Source organism: Eubalaena glacialis, chromosome 7 (assembly GCF_028564815.1).
Source record: "Eubalaena glacialis isolate mEubGla1 chromosome 7, mEubGla1.1.hap2.+ XY, whole genome shotgun sequence".
Taxonomy (NCBI): Eukaryota; Metazoa; Chordata; class Mammalia; order Artiodactyla; family Balaenidae; genus Eubalaena; species Eubalaena glacialis.
This window is the reverse complement of record NC_083722.1, coordinates 72,746,430-72,762,722: the sequence shown is the minus strand read 5'-3', so window position 1 is coordinate 72,762,722 and position 16,293 is coordinate 72,746,430. Positions and strand designations below refer to the sequence as shown.

Sequence of the window (16,293 nt, the reverse complement as noted above, 5' to 3'; positions counted from 1 at the left end):
CATTGTAGATGTCTAATAACTTTATGGAATGAGTATGAATTGGCTAATGGAGTCTTTTCTTTCCAGAGTGACTGCCAAGGGAAAGAACTTTTAAAGTTGAGCTGTGAAATTCATCCTTGTTAAATGGGTTTTTCAGAACTGAACTATGCCATTTATTAAAGCTTTAAAAGACATAGTGAACTGTTCAGAATTTCTACCTTGGGTGTGAATTATTTGTATGCAGAAAAACAAAAGAAAATTGAATTTTAAAAGTAAAATTTAATGCTGAAACCCCTGAGCAGTTGAAAGTATTATTAGAACTGGTAAAACGAATCTCTGGTGCAGTAAGTCAGAGAATCTCTGGGAAGCAGTAATGATTGGAGAAGGTGTGGAGAGGAGCTTCTGGCTGTCTCCAGTTCATAAGCTGGGTGGTGGTTACACAGGGGGTCCACTTTGGCATAATCTGGCGAGCTCTACACTTACAATTTATATGCATTTCTGTAAGTACATCACCCTCCAGTAAATTTTTTTTAAACTGATATTTACTGAATTCTACTTTAATCCAAACTGCATCCTAAAGTTCCTCAGGTGAAGGAAACTTCTCCAGGTCCCTGGTCTTTAGCCTGTCTTGTCAAGACTTTGGTTCCTTCGGGTTCCAGGAGGCCTACTGAGCAGTGAGTCTTCCCCAGTTTCTTCCAACTATTTAGTTGGCCAAAAAGTTCGTTTGGTGTTTTCCATAAGATGGCTCTAGTGGCGCTTAGTTGTCTTTAACTTCATTTGAAACAATTTTGTTAGATTGTATTGTGACAACTGTCATATCAGCATGCATTTAGAAAAAAACTTATCAAAATTGGTGAATTTTTGTGTAGCCATTTTAATATTGAAGATGGAAGAAAAAAGCAACATTTTTGGCATATTATGCTTTATTATTTCAAGAAAGGTAAAAGTGCAACTGGAACACAGAAAGTGATTTATACAGTGTATGGAGAAGGTGCTATGACTGATCAAACGTGTCAAAACTAGTTTGTGAAGTTTTGTGCTGGAGATTTCTCGCTGCATGGTGCTCCACGGTCAGGTAGACCAGTTGAAGTTAATAACAATCACATCGGGACATTAATTGAGAACAATCAATGTTATACCACACAGGAGATAGCCAACATATTCAAAATATCCAAATCAAACATTGAAAATCATTTGCACCAGCTTGGTTATGTGAATTGCTTTGATGTTTGGGTTCTGCATAAGTTAAGCAAAGAAAACCTTCTTGACCATATTTCCGCATGTGATTCTCTACTTAAATGTAATGAAAACATTCCATTTTTAAAACAAATTGTGAAGGGCGATGAAAAGTGGATACTGTACAGTAATGTGGAATGGAAGAGATTGTGGGGCAAGTGAAATGAACCACCCCCAACCACACCAAAAGCCGGTCTTCATCCAAAGAAGGTGATGTTGTGTATATGGTGGGATTGGAAGGCAGTCCTCTATTATGAGCTCCTTCTGGAAAACCAAATGATTAATTCAAACAAGTACTGCTCCCAATTAGACCAACTGAAAGCAGCACTTGATGAAAAGCGTCTGGAATTAGTCAACAGAAAACGCATAATCTTCCATCAGGATAATGCAAGACTGCATGTTTCTTTGATGACCAGGCAAAAACTGTTACAGCTTGGCTGGGAAGTTCTGATTCATCGGCTGTATTCACCAAACATTGTACCTTCGAATGTCCATTTATTTTGGTCTTTACAAAATTCTCTTAATGGAAAAAATTTCAATTCCCTGGAAGACTGTAAAAGGCACCTGGAACGGTTCTTTGCTCAAAAAGATAAAAAGTTGGGGGAAGATGGAATTATGAAGTTGCCTGAAAAATGGCAGAAGGTAGTGGAACAAAAAGGTGAATACGTTGTTCAATAAAGTTCTTGGTGAAAATGAAAAATGTGTCTTTTATTTTTACTTAGAAACCTAAGTCACGTTTTGGCCAACCCAATAAGACTCACAAGGGACCCAGAAGTAATGTCACCACTATGCTTCTGAATGTATTGTAGTGTATGTTTCTTTTTTTTTTTTTAATAAATTTATTTATTTATTTATTTATTTTTGGCTGTGTTGGGTCTTTGTTTCTGTGCGAGGGCTTTCTCTAGTTGCGGCGAGCGGGGGCCGCTCTTCATCGCGGTGCGCGGGCCTCTCACTGTCGCGGCCTCTCTTGTTGCGGAGCACAGGCTCCAGATGTGCAGGCTCAGTAGTTGTGGCTCACGGGCCCAGTTTCTCCGCGGCATGTGGGATCTTCCCAGACCAGGGCTCGAACCCGTGTCCCCTGCATTGGCAGGCAGACTCTCAACCACTGCGCCACCAGGGAAGCCCTGTAGTGTATGTTTCAATGTCACTGTCCTCTGTAGTTTTATTAGAGAATGACTGGAAATGACCTTGGAGCCATAACTCTGGTCAGCACATATTAACAAATTAACAAATTATTAAACCTGGTTTGATCTTTATCCCTACTGTTATATAAAAAATTGTCATAAGGCTTCGACTGTAGTGTGAACTATATCTAAGTATGTTTTCTAAATTGTTGAAATAATTTCACTAACAGAAAAGTATAAAGAAGAGTGCAGGGCTTCCCTGGTGGTGCAGTGGTTAAGAATCCGCCTGCCAATGCAGGGGACACAGGTTTGAGCCCTGGTCCGGGAAGATCCCACATGCTGCGGAACAACTAAGCCCGTGCGCCACAACTACTGAGCCTGTGTGCCTAGAGCCCGTGCTCCACAACAAGAGAAGCTACCGCAATGAGAAGTCCACGCACCGCAATGAAGAGTAACCCCTGCTTGTCGCAGCTAGAGAAAGCCTGTGTCCAGCAACGAAGACCCAACGCAGCCAAAAATAAGTAATAAATAAATAAATAAAATTTTTTAAAAAGAATGCAAAGAATTCCTGTATGTCACTTACCAATTTCCCCTCTTGTTGATACTTTATCACATTTACTTTATATTTTCTTTCTCTTCTGAAAGTCTGCAGACATGATGCCCAATTACCCCTAAATACTTTAGTGTGTATTTCCTAAAAATAAGGAAGATCTCCTCCACATAACCATCAAAATGAAGAATTTTGATTTCACATTGATGTAATACTATCATCTAATCCGCAAATGCTATTCAAATTCTGCCAGTTGTCCCAATAATGTACAGGATCAGGTGTTACATATGTTTGCCATGTCTCTTTAGTCTCCTTCAATCTGGAACAGTTCCTAAGTCTTTCCTTATCTGGCACAACCTGAATAGGTTTTAAAAGCACAGGCCAGTGACTTTGTAGACTGCTTCTCAGCTTGGATTTGTCTGACGTTTCCACGTGATCAGATTTAAGTCAAGCATTTTGGCAGGAATGTCACAGAAGTGAACTATCCTCATCGTGTGGCACGCCATGCTGATTTATCCCATAATTGGCATTGTTGCCCTTTTTTTAAAAACAATATTTATTTATTTATTTATTTATTTTTGGCTGCATTGGGTCTTCGTTGCTGCGCACGGGCTTTCTCTGGTTGTAGTGAGCGGGGGCTACTCTTCATTGCAGTGCATGGGCTTCTCATTGCGGTGGCTTCTCTTCTTGTGGAGCATGAGCTCTAGGCACGTGGGCTTCAGTAGTTGTGGCTCTCAGGCTCTAGAGCACAGGCTCAGTAGTTGTGGTGCACGGGCTTAGTTGCTCCGCAGCATGTGGGATCTTCCCAGACCAGGGCTCGAACCCGTGTCCCCTGCATTAGCAGTCGGATTCTTAACCACTGCGCCACCAGGGAAGCCCCAAGGCGTTGTTGCTTTTGATCACTTGGTTAAGGTGGTGTCTGCATGTTTCCTTCACTATGAAGTTATTACTATTCCTTTTGTAATTAGTAGGTATCTAATGGGAAGATGCTTTGAAACCAGGTGGATATCTCAGTCCTCTACAAAACTCCTCTGCTATTTTTAGCATCTATTGATGATTCTTGTCTGAATCAATTGTTACTATGGTGGTTGTCAAATGGTGATTTTTCTGATCCCATCACTCTCTCTACATTTATAGTTGACATAGAGAAGCACTTTCTGTTCCCTCCACTTTCCCATTAATTCATTTATTTATATCATTATGCATCCATGGATTCCTATTTTGTTCAATGGGTTATGATCCATTACCATCATTATTTATTTGATGCTCAGTTTGTCCCAGATTTGCCCAGTGGTACCCCCTCCAGACTGGGTTCTCTGTCCTTTTGACATGTTCCCATCATTTTTTGAGTATTTCCTTACTTTGTAACATAACAAGATGTACCATTCTCATCTTATACTTTCCATGCCCCAGCCCTGGAACCAGCCATTTCTCCAAGGAGCTCTGCTTCCTTTTAGTGGAGTTTGGTGTTTAGAAACCAAGATCTGGACACTATGTGTATTCACTGCTAATGAGCTATCACTATATACTCACACACACATATAAATGCACACACTCACAACTATATATCTCTATTTTTTTTTTAATCTATTGAAAGCCATGTGTTCACACCAATACCTTCAATTCCTGTCAAACACCACAAGGGTCCCCTTTTTATATTTGTAACTTCCTTCTCTAACAGTGAGAAACCTGGCTTATATTACCCTCAATATATTTACTTACTTGCTCAATTCCCCTGTAAGTAACCAATCTTTGGGCATGCTGACTACTTCCTCGAACTTCACTGTGCTAGCTACCTCCTCGCTTGGCCATGATGCTGCTGGCTGACTGCAATAAATATTGGGGAAAGAGTCATCTAAGGTTTATTGATTTTTTTTTTTCACACTTAGTAAGGTTATATTTAGGGTTTAAACTAGTCCCTGAATATCCTTAATAACACCCTGCAGGCAGAAAAAACAGGGTTAATGAGAACTTAAACTTTCCAAGGATTATGGTTCAAATCCTCTGAAATCTATAGGAGGTCAAATAAAATGAGAACTCAAGAGTAGTAATTCTTCTTGCTGGCACCAGCACGAGGCGGTAGTGATTCTCAAGTTTAATATATTGCATCTAACACTATAAAAATACGTGGAAATTTTATGGAACTTCCATTATTATTAAAAGGTTTGAGCTTTACTATTCCAACCCTGGGTTTGACAACAAACCCCCCTGGAGCAAGAGCCCATGAAAATAAAACAAAGAGATATCCTACTAGACAAACAACTGCTGCAGTAGGCCACAGGCACTTTGAGTGTAACAATTTTGAAAAGGCATGGAACACTACATTCCTGAGAAAACTGCTTCAGATATTTTTAACAGGAAAGTGGTAAGTGGCCTCTCTAACCACATTCACTGGTGGGTATAATATCTTCCCCATTGCTTTTTTTGTTTGTATGTTATTGAAAACAGGGCAAGTTTTCTCCACATGTTTTTTCTGTTTTTTGTTTCTTAAACAAATCAGGGGATGCTATATCCCCAAGTCAGTACTTCGTGGCTGAAAACCCTCCCTCCGAAGACTGCCCATGTCGAAGCGGGTGGAGACCTCACAGCGTACTAATAACGTGTCGTCCTTGATGAAGGTTCTTTGTCTTAGGGCTTCCAGATGCATAAAAGTCACATAGCCAAACCCTTTGGGGTTCCGTGGGATTGTGGGTCTCTGGAAGGCAAGCAGCTCTGGTTTGGCATCCATTATCTCTTCATGGTTTTGCCTTACAGGTGCTTCAGACTGATCAAGGATGGTAAGGCGTATCGTACCCTGGAAGGGCCAAGGGAGGTGGCTGTCATACTCTCCTTGCATCGTATGGACAAAGAGGGATATGTAGTTGGCACAGCGCTGCGCAGTCGGTAGCTGCAGGTGCAGGCGCATGCATAGTTTGTAGCCAGGTTTGCCTGTGTAGAATCCGGGGCTGTGAATGACAACAGGTTTCTCCTCTTCTTGAGATTTTAAGTGCATCCCAAAGTTGCCAATCTTCCAGATGTAAATTCCATTGCACTGCTGTGCTTCTATTTCAGCAACTTTGTCCTCAAGGGTTCGAATAGTTCGTTTTAGCTCACTTACATACGTGCTCTGAGTTTCCATTTTTGCGGTCAGCTCCCGGATTTGATGGTCTTGTCTTACAAGGCGACCCTCTAACTGTTGAATGGTTTCTTGGAAATTCTGGACCTCTGAGTGACACCCAGAGGAAACCCGGGGCAGAGAGGTAGAATCACATGGCAGCATGCCACGCTGAGGTGCGGGAGCTATCGCAAGGCTTAAAGTCTGAACAGCCTGGGCCATCATTCTCATGTGCGACTGGGTATCCTCTTGCAGGTGGCGTGCCAAGTGATTCCTCTGCATCTTTTCAAGGCAACCAAAAGTACTGAATGTGCATGGAACTGGGGCTGTAGGACAGTCTAGATCATAATGATTAGGCATCTGTTCTCTGATGAGCATGGTGTTGCAGTATTCACAGATGACATTTGCCAAAGGACAGTTCTGGTCATGAATCTCTTTATCTTCAAATGCCATCGATACAGCACAGTTTACACAAGAAACCTGTCTCCTTGGACACTCCTTGACAATGTGAATATTAAGTTGGCATTTTTGGAAGGGACGTTGGCATTGGGGACAATTCATAAGAGCAAACTCACAATGTGCTTGATGATCCTCAAGATGCCTCAGTTCCATCTTGTGCAGACAACCTTCATTTGGACACTTCACCATCAGAGAAAGAATCTCTCGTTTTGCAAAATTGTCAGGAAATAGTTGATTTTCCAGCAGTATTTCATTGTCAACTGGACATTTGTGACCTGCATCTCTTATTGATTTGATGATGCAGGCTTTGCAGAACCTGTGGCCACATGGTGTTTGCACTGCTTCCCGTAATGCCATCAAGCAGATGGGGCATTCATACTTGCTTTCCAGGGGTGGGTCAAATTCCACGTCATACCCCTGGATCTCTTCCATAAAAGAGCTGGAAAGATTCCCTGTGCTGGCCGTTCCACTCACACTGTCATCTTTTGCTGCAGCACCACAGGAGCTGGCGGCCATGGCAGCACAGCAGCCGCTCTCAGACTGGCTGGATCCACAGCTGTTTTCACAGTGTAGCAGACTCATAGTAACGTGATTATCGACTGCTCTTTTTCTTCTTCTCAAAAAGATTTTGAGTAGCATTTGATGGCCACCTACAAAGGATGAGGCACTGTTCTGGCTGGAGAGGCAATATCATGAAGTGGTGAAGAGCTTAGATGCTGGAATCGGATGATCTGGGTTTAACTCTTGTCTCCATCATTTGGTGTATGACCTGGGCAAACTATATAACCTTTCTGTGCTTCAGTTTCCTCATCTTCAAATAAAGATTTCTTTGGCCTCTTTTCTATTCTAACATTCAGAATTCATGTGGCTTTGTTGAATGAAGCTCCTAAAATTTGTAGGTGCTTTCTGTTCACATTCAAGACAGTCGTAACTCAGCTGGAGTTCCCCTGAAGCCAAATACTAGGAACAGCTTTATCAACCCAGCGTCTGGAACAATCGCTAGAACTCCCGCGTGCAGGGGCGGGGGAGGAAACATTCGTGTCAGCTGAACCGTTTTGCTCCGGTCCACTGGGCCGCCAACTACGCCCGGCCGCAGAACTCCACTCAGCCAAGGTGCCAGGCGAGAAAGGCACCGCATTCCAAGCCGAGTGGGCCAGGACGCCAGTCTCCTGACCTGAAGGCCGCCGTTACTGCGTCCCCCGGGAGCCCGAGACCCAACCGCGGACGCCCCTACTTCCGCCTTCTCTGCTCGCCCGGGGGCGTTTATTGATTTTTTTAACAAGGTCAGTAATCGGTAAACTGTTGAAGATATTCTTGAGAGTTTATATCATAAAAATGTAGTTATGTTATAGTTAATCACAGATAATTTGTCTCATGAATATGAATAATTTCTTAGCTAAGTAGAGTTCTAGGTAAATATAAACAAAAAATATATACTAGATTTGAGGAGAAATTTGATGAGTGATAAAAACTTACATTTGAATAAAAATAATACAGTTCACATTTTTGAGCTCTTACTATGGGTCTGTCACTAAGTACTGTAGGTTTGTTATGTCATTTATCTCCTCAGTAATTCTAGTTGTATCCACTATCAGTGTCTCTGTTTTACAAATGGGGAAACTGAGGCTCAGAGCAGGGTTAAGTAATTTGCTGAAGGCTGCTGATATTTTTAGTTGTGGAGCCTTTGAATTGAGTCAGTCCATCCCCAGAGTTTGTACTGTTAACCAATAGACAGTTTGCTATTGGACCTGGTGGGTTTTGTGTGGTCGTTTGTTTGAAATTTAAAATAGAGCTGACTTAGACCATTTCATGAATCTTAAAAGCCTGGGAGAGAAGTATATGTTTCTTCTGCTTCCTTTGTAGCTGTCTTTTTTTTTTTCCTTTTTTGAAAATATAGTGTTTATATATACAGAGTTTAAAATCCTTACATAAAATAAGAAAGATACTGAAATGAAGAATAAGAGATTATGCATGAGTACAAATATTTTTTTCTTAGCTCTCATAGTATATTATACTCCAGTTACCTAAAGTTGTATGAATCAGTTCAAGTTCACTAATATGTATACCCAAATGGAATAAAGGAAAACAGCTGCAGTGGAATGGAAGTTGGTCTATCAATTGTACATCTTTGGTTTTCCTGTTTTTTTAAACCTTCCCTTCTACTCTTCGGTTAGGCCAGAAGCCTGCATAACATAGAGATACTGTTGGCAATCTGAGACAGTATTAACTAATTTAACAATGATTTATTATGTATAGGTTAAGTGCCAGGTATTGTGTTTTACATTTTGAGGATATGGGACATGTACACCATCCTCAAGGAATGTTCAGTTAGCAGGGGAGGACTGGTATGTTTGTTCATCCATCCCATCATTCCTTCAGTTTTTCATTTATTCAACAGATGCTTATTGAGCCAGGCAACATGCTAGGTGCTAGAGTACAACGGTGAACAAGACAGAAAAGTTCCTGTCCTTAAGGAACTTGTATTCCTTGAGAAAGAGACAAGATAATGACAGGCAAATATGTATATGTATATATACACAGTATATTTGAATATAAATATGCATATGTACATATGTAAATTGAAAGTCATGATATGTGTCATAAAAGAAGCAGATAAGGGTCAGAGAGAGCACCAGCTGCAGGCAGGGAGTGGGGAAAACATAATCTCCTTTGAATTGAGTGGTTAGGGAGAGTGGGTCAGTAGGAACTTTTTCACCAAAGATGGTGTAAGCAGGGAAGACATTCATTAACTCACCTAAAAGAAGTCTGGACGTAGGTGGTAGCAGGGTTGGATCATTTAATTAACTATGAGGATGTTGGAACCTTGGTTGCCTTCTCTGCAATTCCCATGGTTTTCTACGTGGCTGCTACAACTCCAGACATCCGAAACTAACTCAACCACATGGAGGTCTTCTCCCTGCTGCTCCTTTTTATCAGGGAGAATTATTTTCCCCAGAAATCCCAGCATACTTCCCCAACTTCTCACTCACCAGAGCTTGGCCACATAACCACCCCTTACCCAATCCCAAGGGATGACCATGACAGTCTTAAAACAACGAAGGTTCATCTGCTGGGACTGGGGAACAGGAAGAACTTCTGGAGCTGTGCTCACAAAATGCGTGTTCTGTCATCAGGCAAGAAGCAGAGAATGGCTGTTGGGAGACAATGTCTGACAAGGAAACCTCTCTAAACTGGTAACATTTGAACTGAGACCTAAAGGAGAAGGAATTAGCATGCAATGCAAGGGTGGGGTGGGGAGAAACATCCCGGGCAGAGAGAAAAAAAATGTGCAAAGGTTCTAAAGCACTAAAGAGCTTTATGTGTTAGAGGAAATAAAATAACATAAACTCTCTCTCTCTCTCTCTCTCTCTCTCTCTCACACACACACACACACACACACACACACACACGCAGTTAAGTATTAAAGATGTATTGATAGAAGCTTCAATAAAGTTTTGTTTTAATTAACGTTTTTATTGAAAAACTAAGATATGCAGATGTCTAAAATATTTGAATAGCATAAAGGTGTAAGGTACAAATTGTTTCTTTCCTGCCCATGACCTACCCTTCCATCCAGTTTTCTAATCCCCACTCCACTCCCCACAATTAATTGTTTCCAGGGATTTTAAAATTGAGATTGATGGATACCTAATGGGGCCATGAATAGGCTTCTGAAGTCCATGAAACCCCAGTGAAATTCTATGTGAAATTATGGATGCACACACACAGACATTTTGAGGGGAAGAAGATTCATAGTTTTCATCAGATTAACTAATCATGTTTTATTTTCACTAAACCACCATAATTGCCCTTCTCAAGGTCACCAATGCCCTCCATTGTTGCTAAATCCAATGGTCATTTCTCAGTTCTCATTTTATTTGACTGCTCTTAGTATGTAATACATATCATAACTTTCTTTTTTTTTAATTAATTAATTTATTTTTGGCTGCATTGGGTCTTCGTTGTTGGGTCTTCGTTGCAGTGCGCGGGCTTCTCATTGCAGTGGCTTCTCTTGCTGTGGAGCATGGGCTCTAGACACGCAGGCTTCAGTAGTTGTGGCACGCAGGCTTCAGTAGTTGTGGCTTGTGGGCTCTAGAGCGCAGGCTCAGTAGTTGTGGCGCACGGGCTTAGTTGCTCCGCGGCATGTGGGATCTTCCCAGACCAGGGCTCGAACCTGTGTCCCCTGCAGTGGCAGGCAGATTCTCAACCACTGCGCCACCAGGGAAGTCCCCTCATAACTTTCTTTTCCTTGAAATTTTCTTATCTCTGCTTCCACAACACCATATTAATCTGATTTTCCTGATTTTTCCCTGGCCACTCCTCTTTTTTTTTTTTAAGCATCTTTTCATCTTTATGACCATGAAATATTGGAAAGCCCTACGGACTTAATTTCTTTTCTATCTGCATTCAGTCATAGAATCTCATGGCTATAAATATCTTCTCATCAAGCAACAAGTATCCTTTGCTATCCAAAAATAAGTGTCCTTTGATAGCCAAATCGCTTAAATTCCGAATTTGAACAGTGAAATTTCAGATAGTGAGGGGTGCCATTGTTATCCAACATCATTTTGGTTTCTGAGTCTTGAAAAATAAGTGGGAATCTCTTCAGTTCCTGTGTTTGGGTTTCAGGAGTTGGGATGGTGAGGACACTCAGATACATTCGTGATTACCACATTTTTATGTCAAGCCCGGACCTCTCTTTAACTCTACACTCATCTGTCTAACTAACTGACATTTACATTTGGATGCTTAATAGACATCTCAGGCTTACATGGCCAATGTCAAGCTCCTGATATTCTCCCCTCACCAGCAACTTCACCAATCTTCCCTCTTCCAACTTCTCAAGGCAAAAATGCTGGTGTCATAAGTAGCTCACCCTTTTACACCCCATGGCCAACTTGTTAGGAATTCTGTCAGCAACACCTACCATTTCCTGAATTTGATCATTTCTCAACCAATCTTCCCAACCTACCACTATCTTGGTCCAATCAACTCTCCAAAAAGGTACTCCTGCTGGGGGCCCCCTGAAGTCAGTTCTCAGTTCAGCAGTCAATCAGCCCGTGATACTCCAACACTCTGGTGGCTTACCACCCTACACAGAATGAACAGCCTAGTCCTTACCACGACCTACCAGTCCTCATAAACTGGGTCTTATCACTTCCGTGTCCTCATCTCCTTCCACTGCCCCCCCTCATGCTTGCTGCTCCAGCACATTGGGCTCTATTCTGTTTCTTGAACTTTTCAGATGTATTCTCCTCTCACTGCCTTTGCACTCGCTTTGTGCTTGGTGTGGAATGGTCTTCCCCAGGGCATTCGCTTGCTTCCTCAACTTCTCCAAGATTTTCTTCAAAAATCTTATATAAAATTTGTACCCCCCCAACACCTGATGCCATTTTCCATGCATCATATTCTCCCCCTTAAACTTGTCACTATCTAACATACTGTGTATATATTTTACTACAACGCACTGGCTTGCTCCATAAGGACAGGGATTTTGATCTGTTTTGTTCCCTACTTTATTTCCATCACCTAGAACAGTGTCTAGTACATACTAAGCCCTCCATAGATTTTATTTTATTTATTAATTTTAATTTTATTTATGTCTGCATTGGGTCTTTGTTGCTGCGCGTGGGCTTTCTCTAGTTGTGGTGAGTGGGGGCTACTCTTCATTGTGGTGTGCGGGCTTCTCATTGCAGTGGCTTCTCTTGTTGCGGAGCACGGGCTCTAGGCACGCAGGCTTCAGTAGTTGTGGCTCGTGGACTCTAGAGCACAGGCTCAGTAGTTGTGGCACACGGGCTTAGTTGCTCCGCGGCATGTGGGATCTTCCTGGGCCAGGGATGGAACCTGTGTCCCCTGCATTGGCAGGCAGATTCTTAACCACTGTGCCACCAGGGAAGCCCCCTCCGTAGATTTTAGATATTCTTCTGTTATTAATTTATTACAGGAGAAGAAAGTCCAACTTACTATGGCTAATCCATAAAGCAGACAGTTGAAGCTACAGTTGAGAGTGATGAGCAGCTTTGAACTCAGCATCTTCAACACTTGTCATCAGCGCACATTATTTCCTCTTCATCCATCTATGTTGAGCAGAGCACTTTTCAAAAAGCCATGTAGGGGGAAGTCCCTGGAGGTCCAGTGGTTAGGACTCCATGCGTCTGTTGCAGGGCGCGAGGGTTTGATCCCTGCTTGGGGAACTAAGATCCTGCAAGCCGTGCAGTGCGGCCAGAAAAAAAAAAAAAAGCCATGTAGGAATGGCAACCTCAGGATACTTGTAAGGGTCACTTCCTGCACTTATTGGAGGCATGAACTTCATAAGTGTGCAGTAGGATATATCATGAGTGTCATGCCTCTTTAGTGCATTGCCAAAAGTCCTGGTTGTTGGAGGGTGATCATTTCCATGTGGATTACAGTTCCTAAACATTTTGTGTATAGAAGATAATGTCATGGAATCACCTCAGAAGAAATGGAGTGACCTATGGTTTCACTATGATGTGTTTAGGTATGGCTTTTTTTTTTTTTTCCCTTGTTGGGGTACTTGGTCTCCTTGATTCTGAGGATTATTGTTGGAAATAAAGCAAAAATTATCAGTCATTATTTCTTCATATATTACTTCTGCTACATTCTCTTTCTTCTCTCCTTCTGGAAATCTAATTAAATACATGTTGGACCTTTACAGCCTCTATGTGCCTTACCCTGTACTCTTTATCTTTTCTTTTCTTCTTATTTCTCCATGCTTCTTTCTAGATATTTCTTTTGATTTTCCAGTTTACCCAGCTGTGTCTAATTTGCTATTAAAACTACCCATCAACTTATCAATTTCAATTACTAATGTGTTTTTCTTTTTTCTTTGTATTTTATTTATTTATTTATTTTTTAAACATCTTTATTGGAGTATAATTGCTTTACAAGGGTGTGTTAGTTTCTGCTTTATAAAAAAGTGAATCAGCTATATGTACACATACATCCCCATATCTCCTCCCTCCCACCCTCCCTATCCCACCCCTCTAGGTGGACACAAAGCACCAAGCTGACCTCCCTGTGCTATGCAGCTGCTTCCCACTAGCTATCTATTTTACTTTTGGTAGTGTATATATGTCCATGCCACTCTCTCACTTTGTCCCAGCTTAACCTTCGCCCTCCCCGTGTCCTCAAGTCCATTCTCTACGTCTGCGTCTTTATTCCTGTCCTGCCCCTAGGTTCTTCAGAACCATTTTTTCTTTTTTTTAGATTCTGTATATATGTGTTAGCATACGGTATTTATTTTTCGCTTTCTGACTCACTTCACTCTGTATGACAGTCTCTAGGTCCATCCACCTCACTACAAATAACTCAATTTCATTTCTTTTTATGGCTGAGTAATATTCCATTGTATATATGTGCCACATCTTTTTTATCCATTCATCTGTCGATGGACACTTACATTGCTTCCATGTCCTGGCTATTGTAAATAGAGCTGCGATGAGCATTGTGGTACGTGTGTTTTTCAATTTTAGAATTTCTATGTGCTTCTTTTCAAATCTGTTATGCTCTTTTTTGCTTAATAGTTTCTAGTTCTTTCCTGAAATTTTATTCTTTTTTTTTTTTTTGTCGTGCCACATGGCATGCAGGACCTTTCTTCCCCAACCAGGGATGTAACCTGTGCCCCCTGCAGTGGAAGCGCGGAGTCTTAACCACTGGACCGCCAGGGAAGTCCCTCTTTCCTGAAATTTTAAATCTTATCTCTCATGTCTTTAAATGAGTTAGATAGTTAATTTTAGGCTATATATGACATCACATTATCTACAGCCCCTGAAGGTCTGTTAAAAAACCCCTCATGGGCTTCCCTGGTGACGCAGTGGTTAAGAATACTCCTGCCAATGCAGGGGACACAAGTTCGAGCCCTGGTCTGGGAAGATCCCGCATGCCGTGGAGCAACTAAGCCCGTGTGCCACAACTACTGAGCCTGTGTGCCACAACTACAGAAGCCCGCACGCCTAGAGTCCATGCTCCACAACAAGAGAAGCCGCCTCAATGAGAAGCCTGCGCACCACAATGAAGAGTAGCCCCTGCTCGCTGCAACCAGAGAAAAGCCTGCACGCAGCAATGAAGACCCAATGCAGCCAAAAATTAAAAAATGAATGAAATAAAATAAATAAATGTATTAAAAAAAAGAAAAGAAAAAACCCCTCAGGCTCTGACACCTCATGCCAGGCTGCTCTCTCCGTGGAGAGGCTTTCCTCACCTGTCTCAGGCTCTGATCAAACATGCCAGGCAGCTCTCCCATGTGAAATCCCTTCTCACTCCACCTAGGCGCTGATACCTCATGCCACGTTGCTCCTCTGTGTCCTGAGCACTCTCCTTACCACATTTGGGACCTGACATCCTGTGCTGGGTTGCCCCCACATGGATGCCCTCCTAACTATTCTTGGACAGCGACATCTCAGAAGGGACAGCCCCTCAATCACCGTGTGGATGCCCTTCTCACCAGGCTCAGACTGTGACACCCCAATCTGGGCTGCCATAGCCTCCTTCCCTGGGCAAACAGATGCTCACAATAGCTTTTGGAATAAGTTGTTCAGGATAGGAAGGGAAGAGGAAGGAGAGAAAGAGAAATATTTAGTTTTTAAAAATCCAATCTGAAATTTTTGCATTTTAAGTGAAGCCTTTTGGTTCTAATAATTTTAATGCAATTACTGATAAATTTTGGGCGTGAGCTACCATTCCATTTTCTATTTTTCATTTGTCCCTATACTCAATTCCACTCTTTTATTGCCTATTATTTTCTAACTCTACTATTATGGATGACATACAAGTCTCTACTCTTCTACTGGTTCACTGGAAATTAAACGTGCATCATTAATTTTCAAATATTAATGTTAATCAGTGTTTTTACCTTCCTTCTTAGAATACTACCATTTCTCCACTCACAACTTACGTACTATTTTTGTTAAATATTTAAATTCTACGTTTTAAAACCCCACAAGACACACTTTGTTTTATGCAGTAAATATTGAGTTACCCACTGTTTACCACTTTCTTTGCCCTTCATTCCTTTTTGCGAATCAGGAATCATTTTTCTTCTGATGTACATCTTTTAGAATTTCTGCGGTTTTACTAAAAGAATCTAATAGAGAATCACTTTTTATTTATCATGCTTGGGATTTGTTAGGCTTCTTGAATCTATGAATATCTGTAGTCATTTTTAGGTAACTCTCAATCATTATTTGGTTATTGCCTCTACTCTCTCTCTCATCCTCCGTGACTCCAGTTCCGTGTATATTAGAACTTCTCACTGTATCTTCTTTCTTACCCTGTCCCCCTTGCCCCCTGCCTCCCATTTTTTGGTCTTTCTGAACTTCAAGACTTATTTCGTCTGACTTATCTCCCTAGTTCGCTGATTCTTTTGCTATGTCCAATCTACTGCTCAATATGTCCAGTGAGCTTATAATTTCATTTATTATATTTTCTCTTTGGCTCTTTTTCAAACCTATCACTTCTAACAGTTTTCCAATTTTTGGATGAAAGTTTCAAACTTATATTTTATTTCTTAAAAATAAGCATAGTAGAGAAGCCACCACAATGAGAAGCCCGCGCACCGCAACTTAGAGTAGCTCCCGCTTGTCGCAAATAGAGAAAGCATGCGTGCAGCAACGAAGACCCAACACAGCCAAAAATAAATAAATGAAATAAATTTAAAAAAAAAAGCATAGTACACCTTAAACTAATACATTTTATATGTCAATTATATCTCAATAAAGCTGAGAGAAAAAAGAGAAAAAAACCATAGTAGTTTTATGGATTATATCTAATAAATTCAATATTTGAAGTCCCTCTTTGTCTCATCTCTTTTTTTCCAAATTTTTAATTGTGGT

The 16,293-nt window shown here is 41.3% G+C and overlaps 1 protein-coding gene across 1 annotated transcript; it reads right to left on the bottom strand.

The window, feature by feature from the left end:
- Window positions 1-4,891: 4,891 nt before the first annotated feature.
- Window positions 4,892-7,248, bottom strand: LOC133094677 (TNF receptor-associated factor 6-like). The gene is made up of 2 exons (XM_061195328.1): window positions 7,097-7,248; window positions 4,892-7,046 (listed from the first exon to the last, which is right to left on the bottom strand). The coding sequence occupies exon 2, from the start codon at window positions 7,022-7,024 to the stop codon at window positions 5,396-5,398; it is 1,629 nt and encodes a 542-aa protein (XP_061051311.1). The 5' UTR covers window positions 7,025-7,046; window positions 7,097-7,248; the 3' UTR covers window positions 4,892-5,395.
- Between the last annotated feature and the right edge of the window lie 9,045 nt (window positions 7,249-16,293).

Coding starts and splice junctions, on each gene's coding strand:
- LOC133094677 (XM_061195328.1), bottom strand. CDS start 7,024: ATGAGTCTGCTACACTGTGAAAACAGCTGTGGATCCAGCCAGTCTGAG.